The sequence below is a fragment of the Meles meles genome, chromosome 10 (assembly GCF_922984935.1).
Source record: "Meles meles chromosome 10, mMelMel3.1 paternal haplotype, whole genome shotgun sequence".
Lineage (NCBI taxonomy): Eukaryota > Metazoa > Chordata > Mammalia > Carnivora > Mustelidae > Meles > Meles meles.
In genome coordinates, this window is record NC_060075.1 from 18,073,563 (window position 1) to 18,096,545 (window position 22,983).

General features: G+C 44.0%; 1 protein-coding gene and 1 pseudogene across 4 annotated transcripts in view; both read left to right on the plus strand.

The window, feature by feature from the left end:
- The window catches only part of CNOT4 (CCR4-NOT transcription complex subunit 4), a 141,450-nt gene extending 135,007 nt beyond the window's left edge, over positions 1 to 6,443 (plus strand). For 2 of the 4 annotated variants that reach the window (XM_046020276.1, XM_046020277.1), the window contains exons 11-12: positions 4,139 to 4,351; positions 5,035 to 6,443. In XM_046020276.1, coding sequence (XP_045876232.1) covers positions 4,139 to 4,351; positions 5,035 to 5,336 — 515 coding nt within the window. In that variant the 3' untranslated portion in view covers positions 5,337 to 6,443. The remainder of the gene's footprint in view (positions 1 to 4,138; positions 4,352 to 5,034) is intronic. The other 2 variants (XM_046020278.1, XM_046020279.1) reach the window with 1 other exon arrangement.
- Positions 2,495 to 2,666, plus strand: LOC123952326 (annotated as a pseudogene).
- Positions 6,444 to 22,983: the final 16,540 nt, after the last annotated feature.

Consider the following 22,983-nt stretch of genomic DNA (forward strand, 5'->3'; position numbering starts at 1 on the left):
CATATCTTATTTGTCTTTGCAATATTTTGGTGGTAACAAGGCTTATCATTTGGATCAACTACATCGTCCCTCTGTGAAGATGCTGAGTGTTACTCCTACATTCCCTAGGAGAAGACTGTACGGAGCCAGTTTCTGGCAAGTGAGGGGTCCTCTGCCTTGGCTTTTTGGAAAGTTTACTGTCTATTCAGTATTGAATATTGATTTAAAAAAAAATTGTTAGGTGCTTATCAAATAATAAATGGGCTCCACATTGCTTTTATCTCCCTGCAAGAGAGTAAGGCAGATGTTACTCCTACTTATGAAATAAGGCCCTGGGATATTGAGAGACTTACTCAGATGCCTGAGATTGTAATAATTACCAGTGTAGAGCTAACTTATAGAGTCCATCTGCAATTTTCAGCCCAGTATTTTTTCCATTAGGCCTACTGACTTGTACATTCTGAATTGCACCCCAGTATAAAGACCTATATCAAGAAAGGGAAATGAAGTTGCATCAAGTTGAGTCCAGTGATCAAAGTTCTGGTACTATCTTAAGGGGAAATATGTATTCGAGTGGGATTTTTCAGAGCCCTAGATAAAAAAAAAAAACCAGACTTCCTTTGTGTTAGTGGTTCTCAGCGAGAGATCATTTTGGCTCCCTCAGGAGTCACTTGGCAATGTCTGGAGACATTTCTGATTGTCAGAATTGGGGTGTGTGAGCTCCTGGCATCTGGTGGGTGGAGGCAAGAGATGCTACTAGACATCCTGTAATGCATAGAACAAACCCCCCAGAGCAAAGAATTATGTAGTCCAAAATGTCGGTAGTGTTGAGGTTAATAACCCATGCTGTTGGGTATTACAAGGATCGGATTACCAGAAGCCCTTGTTGACCAATTTGAGTCAGAGGCAATGGGGGAAGGGGAGGTAAAGAAGGTGATTTCAAGTATGGCCGGACTGGGAGAGCTATTTTGATGAAGGTAGTCTTTAGTTAATTTCCCTTCATTTGCCCTTCCTTTGTGCCAACGCTTGGCATAGCAACAGTGGAGAAAGCTGAAGAACATTTTTCTTCTTTTCTAAGCTACTTGGAATTAGTGGTCCCATTCCAAGAGCTAAAGATGTCAGTCCCACTTTCCTATGACACTTGCAGTTTCACTGCAAACCAGTCATCCATTCTGTCAGGGTCCCAAGATGTCTAGGTACATGACTTTGTTTTTTAGCAAGATTGTAAGAATTATAAGCTAGCTAATTTATTTCTCAAGGTATCTTAGAACCGTAGTTCACGTGGGATGATCTGAGTTTCTCACTGTTTCTGTATCATGTGCCATATGTAAGTTTATTTGGCCAACATAGAGTTGACCCTTAAACATCTTGGGGTTAGGGGCACCAACCCCCTGCCCAGCAAAAATCCACATACAACTTTTGACTCCCCCAAACCTTAACTATTAATAGCCTACCGTTGACCGGGGTGCCTTACCAATAACTTAAACAGTCAACTAACACATATTTTGTATATGTATTCTTACAAAAAGTTAAGCTAGAGAAAAGAAAATGCTACTAAGAAAATCATAAGGAAGAGAAAATACATTAGCAGGACTGTACTATATTAACCGGGGGAAAAAAAAGTGCCTTTATGTTGACCCATGCAGCTCAAATCTGTGTTGTTTAAGAGTTAGCCATACTCTTGACTTGATTTCATTAGTCTAAAATCAGAGGAACATCTTTTTAAAAAATATTTTGGTTAGAGTGTGTTAAGTTTATAGCAAAACTGAGTGGAAATTGTGGAGTTCCTGTATATCCCCTCCCTGTGCACAAGTGTCTTTTGACTTCATTGTGATACTAATTTTCAAATAAACTTTATACAAATGCAAATATTCTGTTAATGCAAAATTAGGGGTTCCTTAGTTCCAGTTCTCACTAAATATAAAGCAAAGGTAGGGAGAAAATTGTATTACTAAGTTATGGGGTATTTTCTTCTTCTTGATTCAATGGAAAAGAATCATCTGCATAGGCTTCTTATTGACTTTGGCTACTTAGTTCAGTGGCATTGATCTTCCTCAGAATTTTCCGTTGTAGTTATACATCATCTTTTTATATCAGGGGTATTTTATTTCCTTGCTGAGAAGCTTTCCTTGTTTAGAGTTCAGTCTCTGGCTGATGGAAAACCACTTTAAGTGCTTTGGTCCGACAGTTTGACCACTTTAAAGGTTCGAACGTGCATAGCCACCAAAGCTCCCTGTAATCGAGGGTATTTTAGAACTTTGTAGTGTGATCTTGTTAGTGCCTCATGCAGTTGGATGATTGCATTGTTGATCAGAAACCGGGCCCCCCAACCCCTGACTTGACTGCCAAGTCCAGTTTGTTCCTTCAGCCAAAATATTTCTCTATCCTGCTAATCATGGCCCGTGGGTATACTGTCGTGTTGCTGTGTTTCTTTTTTTGCCTCCTTTTAGTCATGGATCTTGCAGGCTCCTGGGTTTTCCCTTAAATATTTGGCCCATTAAAAAGTCAGCTGATAAGCTTTGCGCAGTGGCAGTATCGAAGCCAATGAGGTTTATCTGAGGCGCGATTATTGCTAATTGAAAACTTTTCCCAAAAAGTCAGCTGATGGTCTGTACCATGTACATCAAGAGAGAGAGCTTTGTGGTATTAAAAAAACAACTCAGATAAGGTCTGGGTTCAAGTCCTTGCTATACCAACGATGTGACCTTGAGCAAATTATTCTGGTGTGTTTATCTGTTAACTGGAGAGGATTCTCTCTGCTCTGTCTACCTCACAACGTGAGGGTCAAATGAAATAATAACTGAGTATGAGAGGGCCTTGTAAATTGTACAACTCTATGCACGTGTAAAGTAGGATGCAGACAGAAGGATGAGCCTTGGGAAACTGCGCTGACTGTGAAAGGAAAGTGGGTTTGAAGAATTTATTTTCTCTTGTCTTGGCTTGTCTGTATGGCATAGATAGCCTCTTCTTCATCTTAGTAATTCAGGGATGGCTTTTGTTGGGTTTGATTGTAGCTTGTTTTTTCTTTTTATAAATAAGGTCAGTAGGGTTAAATGCTTCACTTACTGAAACATACCATTTGGCATAGAATAGTAATTGGTGCAAAGAAGAATTAGAGAATTCTGAATTCACCAAATAGCATAGACTAGAGTATCATCATCATTGTCGTCATCGTCATTGTGATCTTCATCATCATCAGTGCTGATTGCTAATCAATTCTCTATGCTCTTCTCAAAAACCTCAGTGATAGTTTGACCTACGTTCCTATTTCCCATAAAACAACTACTCCGGTAGCCATGCTTCACCCTTTCCCCTCCATCCAATCAGAGTTTGTGGATTCCGGATGGTAGTAGATCCAGTTAGTTTAGCTACAATTTATGAAAAGCCTTTTTACATTGATAGTGTCTTGTCATGTATGACACTGTTCATAAATAGAGCCAGCGAACTGGCTGTAAGCACTCCAGGACTGGAGTTTTCAATGCTCAGTAGAACTGTTGGAACAGAGTAGGTAGACTGTGCTGGAAATGATCCCATCTGAAAGGTAGCCTAGCCCCTGCCTGCTCGGCCTTTATGACTACGGAAATACACTCTTTTCCAATTCAAAACCCTATTCGTTCCTGCCTTTCTCCTCTGAAATGCATTACCAGTTTTATCGTCAGGAAGAACTTAATTATTTGTCCTTTTCTGTTGGCTTATGTTTACTCTTCATAAAATGACTTTTCTTCCATTTAACGGGCTCAGAAATGAGCTCCTATATTGAACTTCACAGGCTTGATAGCATAAATCAGCTCAGCCAGCTAAATGCCTTGCTGACTCAAACTTCATAATGTAGCCGGAACTCAGTTGTGCTCCGGGGCATGGAGTCTTTAAACCGAATTATTGATTTCCAAGCGCAAGATGGTGAAGTGTCTGTAAGAAGGACAAGACGCTCCCTCTCCCGATCCTTGAGCAAGTCTTCCCTCGCTGATTTCAGGGGCTCCCAGCTCACGAGCAAAATCCTAACCACGTTTATCTTGCTAGGACAACCCATCTTAAGTGCTTAGTAAAGAAAGAATAATTCTTCTCCCGCTTAACCACTAAAGAACAACATATGTTTCTAACGTCAGCTTTTTATTTTTTTTTTTTTTATCTTTCATTTTTTTGTTGGTAAATCTCCCAGACAACAGCAGTTCTGTAGAGAGTTTAAATATGAAGGAATGGCAGGACGGGCTAAGGGCACTTCTGCCCAACATTAACATCAACTTTGGTGGACTGCCCAATTCCTCCTCCCCCTCCAACGCCAACCACAGTGCACCAACGTCCAACCCTGCCACCACCGACAGCCTGAGTTGGGACAGCCCTGGCAGCTGGACAGACCCAGCCATCATCACAGGTAACTTTCTCACTCCTTCAGCTCTGCTGACTGCCATCTGTTTGGTTTTTAGCACCGATGAGATAAAAAAAAAAAAAAACAAAACAGTGGTCTCTTCGACACTAGCTTCTTCTCACCAAGCCACAAACGTGGCGTGGCCGGTTTTGTGGTCCGGGGTCATGCAGTCTTGGTTAACTCTGTCGCCTCATTGTACAAGGCACTTGGCGCCTAGGTTGGTTCTTTGGGTGCAAGGAGGTGCTCACGTCTGATAATGTGTGTGTATTTTTCAGGTCTCAAAGTACAAAAGTGTCTAATTTATCCTTTTAAAGGAACATACTCCACTCTTTAAAATAAAGCTCTCTATTATAAGGCTCTCTTGTGTACGTATCCCTCTCAGAGAAGGAGAAGCGCAATTGGGAAATGACGGCGTACAACTCTGGGGACTTGGGGACAGTGGGGGATGGCGTCTGTGTAGTGGAAGAGGGGGCACGGGTTTCTGTCACAATGAATCATCCTTGGGGGGTGGAGGAGCAAAAAGAACATGAGATTAAAAAGGTCTTATTTGCAAGGAGTTGAAGACTGTAATTTTTCTGTTTCTTTTTGGATAAACTAATCCTACCTTAAAAATTCTCTGTTGGATGGCTTTCTGGTTCTTTCTGCCCAGACTCACCATTTTCCCCTCTTGTTTTCTTTTCTCTCCTCAGGTATTCCAGCAACTTCAGGAAACAGTTTAGACTCTCTTCAAGATGACAATCCTCCACACTGGCTAAAATCCCTTCAGGCCCTCACAGAGATGGACGGCCCCAGTGCAGCTCCGTCACAGACCCACCACAGCGCCCCCTTCAGCACACAGATCCCTCTGCACAGAGCCAGTTGGAATCCCTACCCCCCTCCTTCAAATCCTTCCAGCTTCCACTCCCCACCCCCAGGCTTTCAGACAGCCTTCAGACCCCCCAGCAAAACCCCCACAGATCTACTACAGAGTTCAACACTGGACCGCCATTAGGGAAAGAGGAGAAACCATGAGAAAATGCAGGATTTGTCCCACCCTGTTTTCTCCCCACTCAGCCCACCCAACGCTCCCTTCTCATCTCTTACGTTCTGAAGAATCCAGTTCCTGATCAATTTTTTTTCTCCCCACCCCCAGATGCAATGCGATCACAGGGTCATTACCATCTTCTTCTTTTTTTTTTTTAATCGTAAAAGTTTCTGTTGATCCAGCATTTGAGTGACACTGTTGAATGTTTCCTAAAAATGCCTTTTTTAAGGAGGGGGAAAAAAAAAATCAAAGGGCAGTCTCAATACTTAGAAAATTACTGTCTGTTGCGCATAATAATGACATAATCTGCTTAGCAGAAAATGACGATTAATCTTTAGGAAAGGTCAAGTAAATGCATTATCAACTGCAAAAGTTTGAAAACCAGGTTAATTGAAGTGAGATTGCTAAGTGCATGGGGGAAAGCAGTGGTCCTGGCATCCATCTTGTATTCAGCTTACCACCATTGCAGGGAAAAATGCTTTTGATTTAATTCCATTTTTAATTCTTTCGGCAAGTCGATGGAGAGGACTTGATTGTGTCATTAAGCAAAAGGATTTATTGGAAGTTGATAGAAAGACAAATCGATGTATAGTAGTAACCGGCCTATCGCTAAAGAGTTTACGAGGAGGGGAGAAGTAATTTTTTTTTAAAGGAGAAAAAAATTGGGGGCTTTAGATTTAAAGTAAATTGAAATGTTTTAAAGAAGAAAAGTATTCACAGATTTAATACCTATGCATAACATAAGAGCTGAAATATAAGTGATTTCTTCAGTCTTTCTCCTCTGTCAGAATCTTTTTTTCTTTTACCTTAAATTCGCCTGACTAGGGCGTTATCTCTGAGGTAGCACTGCTCTGGGGCCATCTGATCACCATCAGGAGCAAATCTCTGACCTCCTTGCCTGCAGCTTTTACTTAACCCTGTAGTTTCTGGACGTCTGTGCAGTATTGAAAAGACAGGAGAAAAGAAAACAGAAACCTGGTTATAACCTGACGCTAAAACTAAAAACAAGGAAATGTACCTCTTTCTTCAGAATTAAAACTAAAATCTTAAATAAAACAGAAAACTTGATGATGACCCTTGGGTTTTCTTGTTTTTGTTTTTCCATTTTGTTGCATGTGAGTTTGAGACATTTTATGACAGCGGTCATCAGGTGTTTCCATTGGTTTTCATGTTCAACACTAGGAAAAATGGTACAGAAGAAGAAATGACAAAAGGAATTCATCTTCTTGCCAGTCTTGACCGTCTTGAAGATCAGCCCACCTTGTCCTCAAGAGTTCCTCTTGCTGCGGCTTTGGGTAGAAGATACCTCCCTGTGCTATCGTGTTATGTAGACCCAGCCTACATGAAGCCTCGTGTGCCAGACAGGAGCAGATGAGATGTTGGTTGGCTCGGGAGGCCTGGAGGAACTAGCCGGTGTGGCATGCACGTAGCAGTGCCATGTGTGAGTGCTGTGCTGGGAAAGAGATTGGGAGACCATAATGTCTCTGACGGAGACATCCCAGACAGATCTTCTATGGCCAGCCCATTCTAGGGAGTACCTAACAGTGGGAAGATGGTCACAGCACGGATGGGAAGAGGGTGGGGGCCAGAACGAAGCGTTACCTACCAGATTTCTAAGATCTGCACAGTTTGCATTTCCTGGCTTGGATTACATTCCCAAGTCCAAAGCTGGAGTTTGCACCTTTCAGCCACATCCAGTAATGGAATCATTGTCGAATGAATTAAGTAGATCTTCTAAATCATGCATTCTGTGCTTTCAGATTGATACCTGTGTCTTACCTATACTTTGTACTTCAATTTGCTGCAAAACCCGAAATGCACCAACAACAATTTCAGCACAGTTTCTGAAAAACATAAACAGGAGAGTCTCAAATGTCACTGCAGATAGACGTTACCTCATGAATAGCAAATTGAGTTTTTTGGTTTTGTTTTGTTTTTTTAATCAAAATGTTCATGTGGTAGAGGGCTAGGAACTACAGATTCTTTTTGTCCTGTGAACTTGGCTTCGGTCTCCCAAATTTTCACATTGTACTACAAAGTGATGGGTCAACACACAGTTAATATTCAGGTAACAGTGAATTGTAATCAAGGCTTTTGGGAAAGGGGGGCTTGGATATTCCTGAGATATGGATATATCAATAAAAATGTTGCTTGTTTCTGTAAAAGAAGGGAAATTCGACCTTGCAGTCTGTGCTGTGATTGTATGTATGTTCAATGAATCATATAAAACATAAATATCATTTAAAGAATAATCATAAAACAATAAACACCTATTGCCTTCCACCAAAGTTAAACGTAGAACCTGCACCATCTTAAGGACTCCCTCCCTGCCCCTCTCCACTTACACTCCCTTTCCTCTTCTCACCATGCACAAATAACCATTATCTCGATTCCGTGCTCACCGTTCTTTTTTTTTTTTTTTTTTTTTTTTTTTTATTTATTTGACAGAGAGAGATCACAAGTAGGCAGAGAGGCAGGCAGAGAGAGTGAGAGGGAAGCAGGCTTCCTGCCGAGCAGAGAGCCCGACGCGGGACTCGATCCCAGGACCCTGAGACCACGACCCGAGCTGAAGGCAGCGGCTTAATCCACTAACCTATGTGTCCCTGAACGATTGTTTAGACTGGAAAAGCTGAGCTGTAAACCACAACCTAGCTGTGCAAGGAAAGGTCAGTCCTGTCGTTAGATCAAGGCATTTAGGAGAAGATCAACAAAACCTTCTCTGGGTCATAGTTTGGTTTTAGCTTCCCCGATAATTCATAAAAGCCAGTTCCGGGGCAGTGCACAGGGTCCCAGGTGAATGCTGGAAATCAGGGCCCACCACAGTCAGTGCACACAGCGGGGCTGGTATGCGAGTCCAGTGCTGGGTGTCTGGCAGAGACGTAGTCTGAAGAAGCAGTCTGCTGTCTTGTTTTCTGTGTGTCAGCTCAGAATCCCCACCTTGCTTCCCTCCAGTCCTCTGGAGTGCCGAAGCATAACCCATGGGATTGGGGTGTTTAACTTAGGCTGATTTATTCACCCTCTGGGCATGGTGGACAGAACAGAAATGACACTAGTTTTGGTCAAAATCAGATTAAGTACCAAAAAGAACCTGGACCGAACTGACAGGCCGTCTTGACATACGAGCAGTGGGAATCTTAGTATTGACAGCCCTTGGTACATCTCTCCTGGGTCATCATTCCTGCTATTACTTTTGCCTCGCTCCTTTCTTGGGCCAGCAATCTTCCATAAATATATTCCATCCTACTCTTTTTTTTTTTTTTTAAGTCTCCAATTTTGGGGGGAGTGACATCCTTCACTAACTTCTTGAGGAAGGTGTGTGGGAGATAAATATTTTAATAATTGGCATACACGGAAATACTCTCAGTTGGTAGTTTAGTGGATACAGGATTCTAAGTTGTACATACTTTTCCCTTCAGAACTTCACAGGCATTAGTCTACTGGCTTCTTGCTATCGGTACTGCTGTTAAAAAGCCCAAAGCCATTCTGATCCCTTATGTGTAATCTTTTTTTCTCCCTCTCTGAAAGTTTATAAAAAATTGTCTTCCCTGTTCTGGGATTTCACAATGGAGTTCTTTGGTATGGCTCAATTTTAATTCATTGTGCTGCACACAACAGGCATGCAGATTTTTAAGATCTAGTGACTCATGTCCTTCAGTTCTGGGAATTTTTCTTATTTCCCTAGTGAATTTCTTGCTATTATTTTCCCTCTTCTCCCTGTCTAGAAATCCCATTATTCAAATATCGGACCTTCTGGACTTTCTCTGCTTTTCTTTTTTTCCAATATTCTATCTCTGTCGTTTGCTCCTCTTTCTAGGAAGTTTTATTTGAATGTTACTGTTTATATTTGTAGTTTTATGTTTGTAGAGTTGGTTTTATCTCTTTGCTTTGATCTCAGTCTTCCATATCAGAGACTTCTCCTATTATCTGCTCGTGAATAAGACTATAAAAAGCTGATAGGAAGTTTTGGAAGCATGAAGGCTTGCCAACTTTGAACGGCACCGTCGGAAGATCTGGATGGGTTCTGTGTTGGAGAATGCCTACTGTCAAGGTCTTTAGGCCTTTTCTTCTGGGCTGGTCAGTTCCATGGAGAGTCATATGATGGCTGGCCTAGAAGGTAAGGGTCTGACTGCCACGGCTGTATTGGTAGTCTCTGTATTCATTATGCATCTATTCCCTTAATCCCTGTTTTGAGTTTCCTTTCCAGGGATCAACTCTCCAGATACCTGCCCACTTAGGGGACATGTGGTTGCACCATGGTGTGGGTTGGGAAACGAATCTAGGGAGCTAACGTATTGCAACAGCTTTCTCCGTTGTCTTTATTTTAGCATCACTCTGCACATTTTATCTTTCATTCTAGGGGCACATGGCACTGTCAGTTTCCATGTCCTTGAAGATTCTGTGGTGTAAATTGTTTTGGGTCTCAGTTTCCCCAATCTCAGCTTGTGGCTTCTCAGAGCAGCTGAGTTCTCTCAACCTATCTACTTTCTAGGTTGCCAGTTTTGTTCTGCTGTCTCTTCTCACTGTCCCCCTGTTTTGTTTTGTTTTGTTTTTTAATTTAATTTCAATAGGCCTTAAGGAAGAAATGAGATTACATATGTAGGTTTAATCTACTATCTTAGTCCAGATTTGTGCTCTGCTTCTGTAAGTCAAGAGGCATAATTTGTCAGGCAATAAGGTAGGGGGAGCTTCTTGCTATTGGCCAATGAGCACTAGCCACCATGTTGTGTATGGCTTGCTGTGAATGGCACCTGCCCACAATTTGTTCTGTTGATCTTGAAGTGGTTTCTCCAAACAGGTTTTTAACATCCTCTTTTCCGGTGAAGCTCTTTTGATTTACAGTCAGTAGTTTCCTTTCCAGAAGCTCATCATACAGAGGATTACTTAAATGGTTAAAATATTAGTCTGGATGTTAAAGGCAAGTTTTTACCGTCGTTTGGAGGGGAGGGTGTTGCAAGTCAGAAGGATGTGGGTCATTTTCTAGGCTGCATTGAATTAGAACAACTCTAGGCATTGCAGAGGAGGAGAGAATACCCTATCCTTAACTGTATATGAATTGTAACTTGTGAATAGGTGATAAATGTCAACAATGTCTCTCCGCAAGGATTATGCCACGATAGCCAATATGGAGCAGAATGCAGGTAGTGCTCTCCCACAATGGCCTGAACTCGAAGACATGGCGTACACTGCACACATAATTTGAGTTTTCTAGCTAATTTTCACCAGCATGGTTTGACTTAAGGTCCTTATTATATTTAGGGTATGTAAACTTTAAAAAATTAGCTTCTATACCTTAAACATAGTCAGGAAATATACCCTGTCAGTTGTAACTATTTCTACCCAAGTGGCCTATCCAAGTGAAAGATGACTCAAGTCATTAGTGTGAATTCTTTAAAAAAAAAACACAAATACTTGTTTTGTGGCAAAAAGCAGTACTCCTTTGTGCTTAACATATTGCAAATTTAGTCCTGTTACAGCCTTCAGACGCTCAGGCAGTTTCCCCACCAGGAAGAGCTGCCTTCAAAAACACATTTCTAAAATTATTTTTGAACTAATCAATTTAAAGAAATGAGTATATAATTAGAAAAATCCCCTTAAAGGGTAAAATCATTATGTTATTAGGGGTAACCCAAATAAGTTGGGAAAGAACATTAACATCGGCCCAAATGTTGAGGGCACATCTGGAAAGAAAGAGTTGGACACTGTAAAGAATGTATGTCACATTCAATCCATCCCTGAGGGAAACTGAGTGTGTTAGGTGGGTGTCTGCTCTAAGTGTAGTCATGGCACCTCCTTCCATGACATCCCTTCATCGTTGAAGGAAGTAGGTGTACAAGAGCAATCAAAATTAATCGGCCAAGTAGAATTTTGGGGGGGGGGGTGCTGGGGAATTTAAAAACCCTAGGGCTTATAAATAAGAGCATTTAAAGAGAAATACTGAGCTGCAGCTTTCTTATTTTCACCTTTACTATTTGCAAAACTAAAATGCTGTTATAAAACTCTCACACAGTCCAGAAAAGTTTTTTTTATTTCGTTCCAGTAGCGTGCATTCCTCAGCTTTTATCAGTCTCTATAATATGCAAAAAGTAAGTGAATAAGCCCAAAGTTGGGTTTTTGTCCCAGTCACAGATTTAATAGAAGAACTAGAACAACTTGTCACCCATCCTCTGCCACATCTATCCATGACGTTGGTCATACTCCCTTTCTGTTCCAAAGCTACGAGCGCTTTGTGCAATTTCTTGCTTGTAGTTATCGAATGACTATGATAAGGTGGGATTATCTGTTTCTCCTGTATTGTGACTAAGTGGTGGTGGAAGAAAAGGGTTTGAAGAGATACTCTTTGTCCCAAATCATAGAGGGTGAGTCAAAGGTTGGTTCGGAAATAGGACGCTCGTGGACCTCTTAACTGTTTTGTGCTTATATTGCATTTTGTTCACATTAAAGTGGACTACCAAGTTAGCCTGTGTCTTCTGGGTTTTGTGCAGCTAAGGAACAAAGACAAGGTCATTGTCTTCAAATAGATGAAGGACGGTTATGTAGGAGAGGACAGAGGAAGAAGACACAACCGAAACTAAAACATGAGAAAGAGATTGGATTTAATTTAGTCTAACATTTTTTTTTTCAAACATCTAGCATGGCCCAGGCATAATGCCAGGTTCCTCAGGCGGTACAAAGATAAGATGACCCTCACTCTCATAATCTGAAAAAGTGGGGCTGGTCGGCTCTCGAACAAGACGGAATGTGAGTGTCTGAAGTACAAAATGTCAAAGTAACTCAAAGAATGGAAAGCTTTAGATAAGCTGAGACTTGGGGGGTGGGGAATACAGTCTAAGCAAAGAAAGACTTGGGGATGAGATCGCACAGGCAATGTTTAGGGATGGCATCTCGGTTCAGAAGAAACCTAGGGTTTGTGTAGGGGACTTGTGAGAGAGAAAGCCTGAGGGTGGATTGGGCACTGATTTTGTTGGAAATGAGCCACTGCCAGTTTCTATTTCAGGGGAGAGACATGAGAGGATTGTGCTTTAGGAATATACAGCCCTAGATGGAAATGAGGAAGATGGGAGAGGCAATGGAGGGGTTTTTTCGGGGTAAATGAATGAGCCTAAAGGATATAGGGTTTGGCCTCAAAGGGACTATTGATGACTCCCTGAAATTGCCTGCAAAATATAGTATGTGTATGTGTGTTTTATCAAAACATAAAAAAGAGGGCGCCTGGTATCTCTGTCGATTAAGCATCCAACTCTTGGTTTCAGCTGAGGTCGTGAGATTCGGCCCCTTAGGTTCCTGCTCGGCGGGGAGTCTGCTTCTCTCCCTCTCCCTCTGCCCCTCTCTCTGCTTTCTCGTGCATGCATGTGCACACTTGCTCTCACATACTCTCTCTCAAATAAATAAATCTTAAAAAATAAAATAAAATAAAAAGGGTCCATGATACAATAAAAAGTCTGGCTAGTAAACTAGAGAAATAGTCCAGGTAGAGGTTATTGGCTGATCAGGCGGTTGTAAATGGAAAGGCGAAAGAATTCAAGGGGGATTTCAGAATCTTGAATTTTTGCAAGTTACTGGACGCAGTTAAAGGATAAAAGAAAAATAACTTCAGAACTTTCTTAGGTTTCTTCTAGATCCTCTGCTAGACTGTAAGCTCTCTGAGAGCGAGAAAGTCATCTGCTTTTTAACCTGTCTAGCTCAGCTCTTAACCAAGGGTCCAACGCATAATAAAATTTTATTTATATTTAATATAAGTATTTACTTGGATGAAGGTGAAATAGGCTATGACTGTGGTTTTGAGCCAGATAACTGCCATAAATCGTAGTGTTGGGCTTATGAAAAGAAATGTGGACTAGTTCCATCAGGAAGCCGGGGGTTCCATCCATACCCACTGGGAAGGCTGGGGGAGGGAAAGTCAAGAGGGGCTCTCCTGGCTTTGAGGAGATCTGAAAGTGCAGGAGTCGCCGAGGAGCTCGCAGCTGCTCGTGGCACCCACTTGGTGATTCTCAGGAGGTCTCTGAGGAGCAGCTACGCAAACCCCACATTTGCCAGCAGCCGCCTGCCTGCTGCCGCCTCTCGAAATGTAGCTACTTCTCTCTTACCTTTCGCATTTGACCTCTGTGCCTCTCATCAGCAGGACCTAACCTGGGAACCTGATGGGATGAATCCGAACTGTGAGAACGACAGAGGGGAGGAGAGCAGGGTGGGGGGCAGATGACGAGCGGTCAACAGACAAACTGGCTCCCGTGGTTTAGAGCATCTAGAACGGGTCATGTCGCCTCCCGCTCAAAACTCTCTAAAAGCTCCCCCAGCCCCGGTACTTTCATAATGAAATTTAAGTTTTGCTGGTGTGGCACCCAGTGCCGCCTCCCCTCGCAGACAGAATGATGTTCTCTACTTCATGAGACTATGCACCTGTTCCCTGGCTGGCTGTTCTGTGCAGAACGCACACATCATTCACGTCATGGCAGCCTGCTCCTTGAAGCTTTCTCTCACACTCCCGGGCAAACTTAGGTGGTCCCACCTTCCTTAGTACCTTATAGATGCCTTTACTGATGAAGGGATGATTCTTCTTGTCTCCATATCCCCAGGGCTTAGCATACGTCCTGACATTCAGTTCAAGTAAAGGAGGGAGGGAAGGAAAGAAATGTTGGAGGCTGCAGTGCTATTACATTTTCTTGGCAGGAGATCAGTAATCTTCAAGGGACTGGTTTTAATCCAGCGGCGGTACTAAAAGCCAATTGCGGTAGATTGAAGAATGAAGAATGACTAGGAATTAAAGAATCGGAAATAAAACTGCAAAGAAGTCTGATAAAGGGATAATGACAACACAGTTTGAGAGGCAAACACGGAGGAAAGGACACACCCTCCACCCTGAGGGAAATCACAAACTGCTTAGAAGTCAGTCAAGTCTGACTTAGAAGTCAGAGAAGACAAAGTATTTGAAAAAGTGAAATTTTAAAAAAAAATTTGAGAAGATTTTATTTATTTATTTGAATTTAAATAATAATTTAATTTATTATATTTAATAATAAAATAAAATAATAATAAAATAAATTTATTTATTTATTTATTTGCCCAAAAAAGTGAATTTTTAAAGAAGATTTATTTAGGGCGCCTGGGTGGCTCAGTGGGTTAAGCCGCTGCCTTCGGCTCAGGTCATGATCTCAGGGTCCTGGGATCGAGTCCCGCATCGGGCTCTCTGCTCAGCAGGGAAGACTGCTTCCCTTCCTTTCCCTCTGCCTGCCTCTCTGCCTACTTGTGATCTCTCTCTCTGTCAAATAAATAAATAAAATCTTTAAAAAAAAAGATTTATTTATTTGGGAGACAGAAAGTGTGAAATAGAGTGTGCACGCAAGCGTGCGCGCGCGCACACACACACACACACGCACACACAGGGGCAGAGGGAGAGAATCTCAAGCAGAATTCCTGCTGAGCAGGGAGCCTGATGCAGGGGTTCCAGCTCATGACCTTGACTAGAATCATGACCTGAGCCAAAACAAAGAGTCTGACGCTTAACCTACTGAGCCACCCAGGTATCTCCCAAAAGTAAATCTGAACAAGAAAACAACTGAACAAAATCAAGAGTACAAGTGGATGTTTACTCTTAGTAAGAGGGATACTTTCCCCTCCAAGATGGTAGCAACTAAGAGAGAGGGTTTTGAGGTAAAGGCATGAAATGGTAAGGGATCCCTCAGCCAGTATCATGAGCAACGTGTAGAAGGGGGTTTAGAGTTTGAGAACTTACACTTGGGGAAGTATAGGAAGGGGGGAAGTATAGATATTAAAAAGAATGGTAAACAAATAGCAAGCACCTAGCTGAAGTTGGCAAATATCTGAAAAGGACCCAATCAGAATAATTTAATGTTGCCCAGAAATGCATATTAGTCTTAGGGTAAAAGAAAGGAAAGGAGGTGGTGCACATGACCTTACATAGACAGGGCAGAAAATCTGATGTTGGGACTTTGGGGGTGAGGGGCAGGAAGGAATCAACGTGCTTGCCACGAGGTTTGGGCCCACAGAAGGCCAACAGTAGGGGATGTTCTAGAACATACTTCAGTCTCCCAGGAGAGGAATTGGGGTCTGAGCAACTGTGCACACGAACTCAACAGCCTGTAAGTGGGGACAGAGCCATGTGAAGGAAGGACTGACCCACCAAGATGCAGGAGCCCTCCACAATCCCTAACCTTTCTTCCCAAACTCAGGATTTTATCATTCTCTGGGGATTACTGCAGGACTGGGCAATAGCCATAATTCAACACGGAGGGTAAAACTTAACAGAATGTATACAGAATTCTTTTATAAAATTCACAACACCCAAAATTCTTATATTGACTTTCTTCCAGGAATATCTGCATTCTCTTGTTAATAAAACCCACATCATTTTTTAAAGACTTAGTTATTTATTTGAGAGAGAGAGAGAGAGAGAATCTGAAGCTAAGCTTGTAGCTCGATCTCACTAACCTCGAGATCATGACCTGAGGTGAAACCAAGAGTTGGACACTCAACTCACTGAGCCACCCAGGGACCCCTCTTTTTTTTTTTTTTTAAGTCTAAACATTTATTGAACACAGAAGGACCAGGCTGTGACAGGCTGTAGGGATATAGCTGACAACAAAAAGACATGACTAGGGCACCTGGGTGACTCAGTTGGTTAAGCGATTGCCTTCAGCTCGGGTCATGATCCTGGAGACCTGGGATCAAGTCCCGCATCGGGCTCCCAGCTCCATGGGGAGTCTGCTTCTCCCTCTGACCTTCTCCCCTCTCGTGCTCTTTCTCTCTCTCAAATAAATAAGTAAAATATTTTTTTAAAAAAGACATGACGAGGGGCACCTGGGTGGCTCAGTGGGTTGGGCCTCTGCCTTCGGCTCAGGTCATGATCTAATGATCTTAGGGTCCCGGGATCGAGCCCCATCTCGGACTCTCTGCTCAGCGGGGAGCCTGTTTCCTCCTCTCTCTCTTCCTGCCTCTCTACTTACTCGTGATCTCTCTCCGTCAAATAAATAAATAAATCTTTAAAAAAAAATAAAAAAATAAAAAAGACATGACGATTTCTTAGAGTTCATATTTGTGTGACAGAGATCACCATTAGGCAAATGGTCCAGCAGTGAATATACGGTCCTATCAAAAATGAGGAGAAACATGTTTACAATCTTGGGGTAAACTCTTACAATCTTGAGCAAAACTCAAACTACAGGACCCCAAAGCAAAATCTTGATCAGTTTACCAAACTGAAATTTTATAGACTTTTAAAAACAAAACACCATAACTGAAGTCAGATCAACAATGGACTGGGAGAAAGGACTTGTGAGCTATGTATTAAAAACCTTCAATAACCTCAAGATACCCAGGCTCTGGCTGAAAGGCCCTCGGTCTGAAGCAGCCGAGGTGTCACTCTTCAGCCACGGCCTTGGGAAGACCACAGCACCCAGGCTGGCTTGTTTCTTCATCAACGCATCGAGATCATCTTACGCAGGTGGCCGTGAAGCTAAATGAAATATTGTGAATGACAGTGCTTTGAAGCTGAGGTGCCCCACAAACGCCAAGAATGTCTGATTGCTACAAAATGCTCTCTTCTCATGAAATCCTGCTGCCTAGGTTCAGGCTGAGTAGAGGGGCTTACGTTTTTAGCCATCTGGTCATCTCTGGTGTCAGTGAAGGAGTCCCTGGGCAGCCCCCACAGGCCACACTGCACTCTGGATATCACCCCCCGCCCCGGGGAATGGCACCCACAGTTTCCCATCAGGAAGACCTGCCGTTGGAGGGGTTTCCACATTTGAATTCTGCTACCAACCCTCCTGGGGGAAGCTTTGGGTCTGATTGCTTCAGGCTATCAAGATGACAACTTTGAGTAATTGCCCTTATTATATTTGACTCTTAAAGAGCTACTAGTCATAACCAGATGTTGTGAGAACAACTGTTATCCCAGCTTTTCGTTTCTGGAGAAGATACTCCTATGCCGCGTACGCAGGGTATGGAAAGTGTATTTTGGAATCCCGTATCTCAGAAGTCTCGTAGGACCACCTAATGTGTCCTTATCTATCATTTTAACCCAGTATAGGTGGATGAATATTCTAATTTGTTCCTTGAACAAACATTCATTGAGTACCCACCAGTGAGAATACCAAGGATGAAAAGACGTGTTCCTGACCACCAGGAAATCACAACCTCAAAGAGGAGACTGACATCAATATCTCTTCAAGCATTTTGATTGAAAAACATAAGACAAAATGTAAAGTATATAAATCTTATATATGCAAAGTGCCAACTTCCCAGGGGAAGGAGAATGGAAGCTGGGCTCCGAAGGATGAGTAGAGTTTGCTGAGTGAAGCCTGGGGATTTGGGTGAGGGCACAGAGGAGGGAAAGGACATGGCATTCCAAGCAGGGACGTGGCAGGTGCAGGACAGTGAGGAAGGCATGAAGGGGCTTACCAGGTAGTGTGGTGTGATTGCGGGATTGTTGGGGGAAAAGCCAGAGGTAAAGCTGGAGAGGTAAGTTGTGGCCAGATTTCAAAAGGCCTTGACCACCAAGTTGAGGAGCATATGCTTTTCCTTATAGTCAACATGGACTTTTCATATCTTACAAAGACATCATGTCTTACAAAGATAGAGAGATTTTACTCCACACATGGGTTGGGGGAGAAGAAAAACTAGATGTAAGAAAACCATTTAAAATCTACTGAGAATAAGCCAGACACAAAAGGACAACTACTATAGGATTCCAATTATATGAGGTACCTAAAATAGTCAAATCCACGGAGAAGGAATGAATAGCGGGAGAAGAGCAAATTAGGAGTTTCTATTTAATGAGCCCAGAGTTTAAGTTTAGCAGTTTGGGATGATGGGAAAGCTCTGAGATGGATAGCACAACAATGACTGTGTTTAACGCCACTGAAATATACCCTGAAAAAGGGTTAAAACTGTAAATTTTATGTTATGTGTATTTTATCACAGTAAAAAAGTATTTTATCAGAGTAAAAAAAAAAAAAAAAAAAAAAACAAAGCCACTGTGGTCCTCCCAGTAAGAAAGTCCAAATTGAGTCCAATGAGTCCAATGAGTCCAAATTGAGATAATGAGGATAAAGAGGAAAAAGCAATTTTTTTTCTTTTTTCCCCCTTCAATAAGAGCAATTTTAATTCAAGAGATATTGCTGACAGGTAATTGGCAGGACTTACATCTGGAGGAAGAGGTCAGGTAAGAGAAGGAGACAGAGGGCTGAGGTCTTTGACTTGGATGACTGTGTACATGTTGGTTCAGGGAGAAGAGAATGAGGAGTTGGATTTGGGGGGGTCTGCTGTGTGGTGAAAAAGTATATGTACACACACACACACACACACACACACAACAGTGGAGCTCAAATAGGAAGACAGAGCCAGAGAGAACCACGTAGGGCTTGTCAGTGTGTGGGTCGTAGTATGGAACCAAAATCGTTTAGGAAGAAGTGAGGGAAAAATAAAGCCATAAATGGGATCTTGAAGAGCTGATGTCAGTTTATGAGACAGAGAAGAAATAGAAAAGAACCAGGATGTGCAAAAAGAATGAATACTGTTACGCTGAAAAAATAAATAAAAAGGGAAAAAAAAAAAAAGAAAAAAAAAAAGAAAAGAACCAGGAAAAGGCAACAACAATATGGACGCTAAGAGAGGAAAGAGTGTCATGGTCAGTCCCCGTTGGGATGAAGACAAGGCAGTTGGTAGATCTGGAAACTGAGAGGTAAGAGGGACCTTCTCCAGAGGGAAGGAGGCGGTGTGATCCTAGTGGGTGAAGAAGTGAATGGGAAGTGAGGAAGTGGTTATAGTCACTGGAGACTATTTGATTGTTTTGTTTTGTTTTTTGTTTTTTTAAGATGTATTTATTTATTTTTGAAGGGGTTGGGGGAGGGGCAGAGGAAGCCAGAGAATCTCCAGCAGGTTCCACACCCAGTGCAGAGCCCGATGTGGGGCTCCACCTCATGACCCTGAGATCCTGACTTGAGTCAAAATCAAGAGTCACATGACTAGCCAACTGAGCCACCAGGAGGCCTTAATGTTTTTTTAAAAAAATATGAGATTCTTGGGGCTCCTGGGTGGCTCAGTGGGTTAAAGCCTCTGCCTTCGGCTCGGGTCATGATCCCAGGGTCCTGAGATTGAGCCCCGCATTGTGCTCTCTGCTCAGCAGGGAGCCTGATTCCCCCTCTCTCTCTCTGCCTGCCTCTGCCTACTTGTGATCTCTGTCAAATAAATAAATAAAATCTTAAAAATATGAGATTCTTCCCCTCCTTTGCAAAGAGCACTAGAAGTTTTATGATTACTCCTCATTCTTAATCTCTTGTTTACTCTTGTAATTCCAATTAAAGCCCCATCTTACCTGTCTACCACAGGCTGTCACCGTCTTCAGTGACACCGCCCGTCTCTGGGAAACCCTCAGTGCCTCTTCTCCGTCTGTGAGGGTCTTAAACTGAAGACAAAAAAAACCTCTTTTGTCATTACAAATGACACTGCGAAGACGGTGAGTGGGAAACTGGGGCTTCTGGTGACTCTCGAGAGAATCCGTGTCTTCAGAGAATCTCTTCAACAATGTCATGATTCACTCGGCTTTGGAAACCCGTAGGCCAGGACGGTTTTCTTGATTCTCAAACAGGACCTAAAGTCATGTACCCAGTGCCGTGATATACATGGCTGACATGGGATCCGGTGGGTGTTGGAAGACCTGGATCCTGGTTCTGTTGGCCTCTAAGCCCCTGTGTGACACTGTTCTGAATCACTTTGCTCATCTGTAAAATGAAGGGTTTGGATTAAGTGATTCTGAAAATTCTTCCCTGTTCTGATACATTCCCACTCCCTTCCCTTTGTGACCGTGGTCCCCGTTTGCCAGTTGACTGGCCAGCGCCAGGGTGCTGTGTGTGACTGGGGGATAAGGCAAAACTCCAGGTCCTTCCTGGGACTTGGTTTTTCTGTCCTCAGGGATCGCTCAGTCCCCTCCAAGGCCTCATGGCTTATCTGGTTTCTGGCTTCCTTGGCCTAATTCACTCATCCTTTCTCCTAGGCTGGCTTCTTAGGGCCCTGGTATTGGCAGATGGCTTCGTTTAGAGCCAGGAGCCGATCTAGAAAGTCTGGGCTGGAGGAGGTGGGAAGAGGACCCGGGCAGGAGAGCTCTCAGGAAGTGAGTTGAGGTTCTCCCGATGCCCCCTATGGCCAGTGGCGCCCCCATTCAGGTCATGCATGAGGACAGACTGGCTGAGGTGCTGGTGGCTTCCTCGTACCAGAGGCTGAAAATAGTGGCAGTAGGGCAGCCCTTGAGGGCGTGACAGGATCTGTCAGTTCACTGAGAAGCCTGCCAGTCAGGATGAGGGAGCTGGCCCGTTTCCCATCCAGACCAGCACTGTCCAGATGAGCCCAGCGCATGCTGGCGGGGTGGGGGGGGGGGGGTGGGGGGGTGGGGGGGGGGCCGAACTCAGTCTCAGACTGAGGGAAAGCTCCCTGGAACAGGCTTCTTGTCAGACGTCCAGAAAAATCCCCTTCTCGCCGGGGCAGGTGCTCTCGGCTGAGAGGACCTTCCGTGGGGAGCCGTGTGGGGTGTCCGTGTTGGTCCCCGGTTTCACAGCCCGCTTGGGTCCTACTGTATAACGGATATAGCCCGTCGAAGCGGGATGATGTTTCATTTTGAAGCTGGTCCTTGTCGGTCGTTGCTCCGTTTTAGATGAACCAAGGGAAGGGCAGTAGCCTTCTCAGTCCTCTGATGGAAAGAAAAAGGCACAATACGGGGGCAAGGTGCTGGCAAAACGTGAGGGCTAGAAACCGGTTCTGAAGGCCAAAGAGAAGAGCCCTCCAGGACTGTGGCAGAAAGCCCCAGCAGGGACCCCATCTCCGAGTGTCCCAAAGGATCTCAGTGAAATCGCTCCGTCGTCCCCTCTGTCCCCGAGCTGGAATACGGATCCGTGTCACCTTCTGTTGGTCAGGCCTGCAGTTGCATGAAGAAACCCTCTCACCTCTGTGCCGGGAAACTGCGGTGGGAGAAAGTGCGTCATCGAATATAAAACCAACAGAAGTGTCCTCCACTGGACCGTGACGTGGTTTCACCCCCCACATGGGAGCCACTTTCATGGGGACCCAGAGGGAAGAGCCATGAGGAGAGCGGACCTTTAGCCTCCAGAGTCCTTGGCACCACCAGGCCCCCAGTTCTTCCATTTCCCAGCCTCCTCCTCTTCTTTCCCGCCCACCTCCTTCAGGAAGCCCGCCCTGACTGCCAGAGATCCAAGTGCTTATAAATTCGGCCCTTGCCACAGGACATCTTTCTTCGTCCCCTCTGGGAATCGTTTTTGTCAGATTCCTGTCATCTTCCATTCTCTAATGTGTTAAGGGCCCTATCTGGGATCCCAGAGTGGTCGCTGGTCTGGAAACACGTTTTAAGGTAATGATTAGAGGCTTGGTGACAATTCTTAGTGCCGGGCTAGTCCTCTTTCCACGTTCAGAAGCAGGAGGCTCTGTTGCATAAAACAGCAGACTCTGGGGGCCCTCGACTGGCTCAGTCGGTAGAACATGTGACTTTTGATCTTTGGGTTGTGGGTTTGAGCCCCACATTAGGTGCAGAGACGACTTAAAAATAAAATCTTTAGGGAAAGACCAAAAAAGGATCAGGAGCTAATGGGGTCGTGTCCTGCCTTATTCCCATGATTCTGCTTGTGACTTCATCATTTCAATGCCAAGACAATGACTTCTAATTCCTAAGCCTCGTAAACCCACAACCCCACTTATGCAGTGCCTGACTTCCACCTAAAATTTAACATGACTGCGAAAAACACCTAGAGCGGAACTTAGTCAGGTGCCTTCTGCTGTCTGCTCGCCCTGGTCCCTTGATATCCTTCCTTTCCATGCGCCCAAGCGACTAAGTCTGATCCAGCCGGCTGCTTTGACATTGGACGTGTCTCCCTACCCGCACCCCCTCCCAGCCATCTGCACACCTTGATTCGACCCAGAGCAGATCTGTGGGAGGCTGGGAGACATCCTTGAGGACTGCCTCTTGGGACTGGCCAGTTGGCTGCTCAGACCAAAAGCCAAGTGACTCAGAAGCAGGTGACCCAAGGCCACGTGAGCCCACTGAGCTCTAAGCTACTGGGCACCCCCTGTCCCCTGAGATCGTTGGCACCCCTTCTCCCTTCTTTCTCAGCTCGGACATTGGTTGACTTCTTTTTCACCCTGCTACGAAGCCTATTCAGAAAGAACGACGAGCCAAGTTTTATTGAACACTCTCACTCCTCTCTCCCCGAAGTCTTTCTTTGCCCTTTCATGGATGAAGGGACTCGGGTTATTGCAACGTGGATGGTGGCAAAGGTGAGGCCACGGGCAGCTTCTCTGGTGGGCAGTGTGCTCGTGAGAAGCTCTTCCTCTGCGCTGTATCGACTACATTTTCTATATTCCTGGCCTTCTGGCATTCAGGGCTCACTGAGCAAGGAAAGATGGAGCCTCCCAGGGCTGGCTAGTTCCTAGAGACAGTGGACAACGCCTCTGTGAGGGGGACTTTCATAGACCAACCAAGCAATCCAGAGTCTAAACCCTCAACCGGCACCTTCACTGCCTTTACTGGTCAAACCACTACCTCCTGCCTCACTCCTTCCAGAGTGGGACAGCGGCCAACGAGAGACGGCGCCTGAGT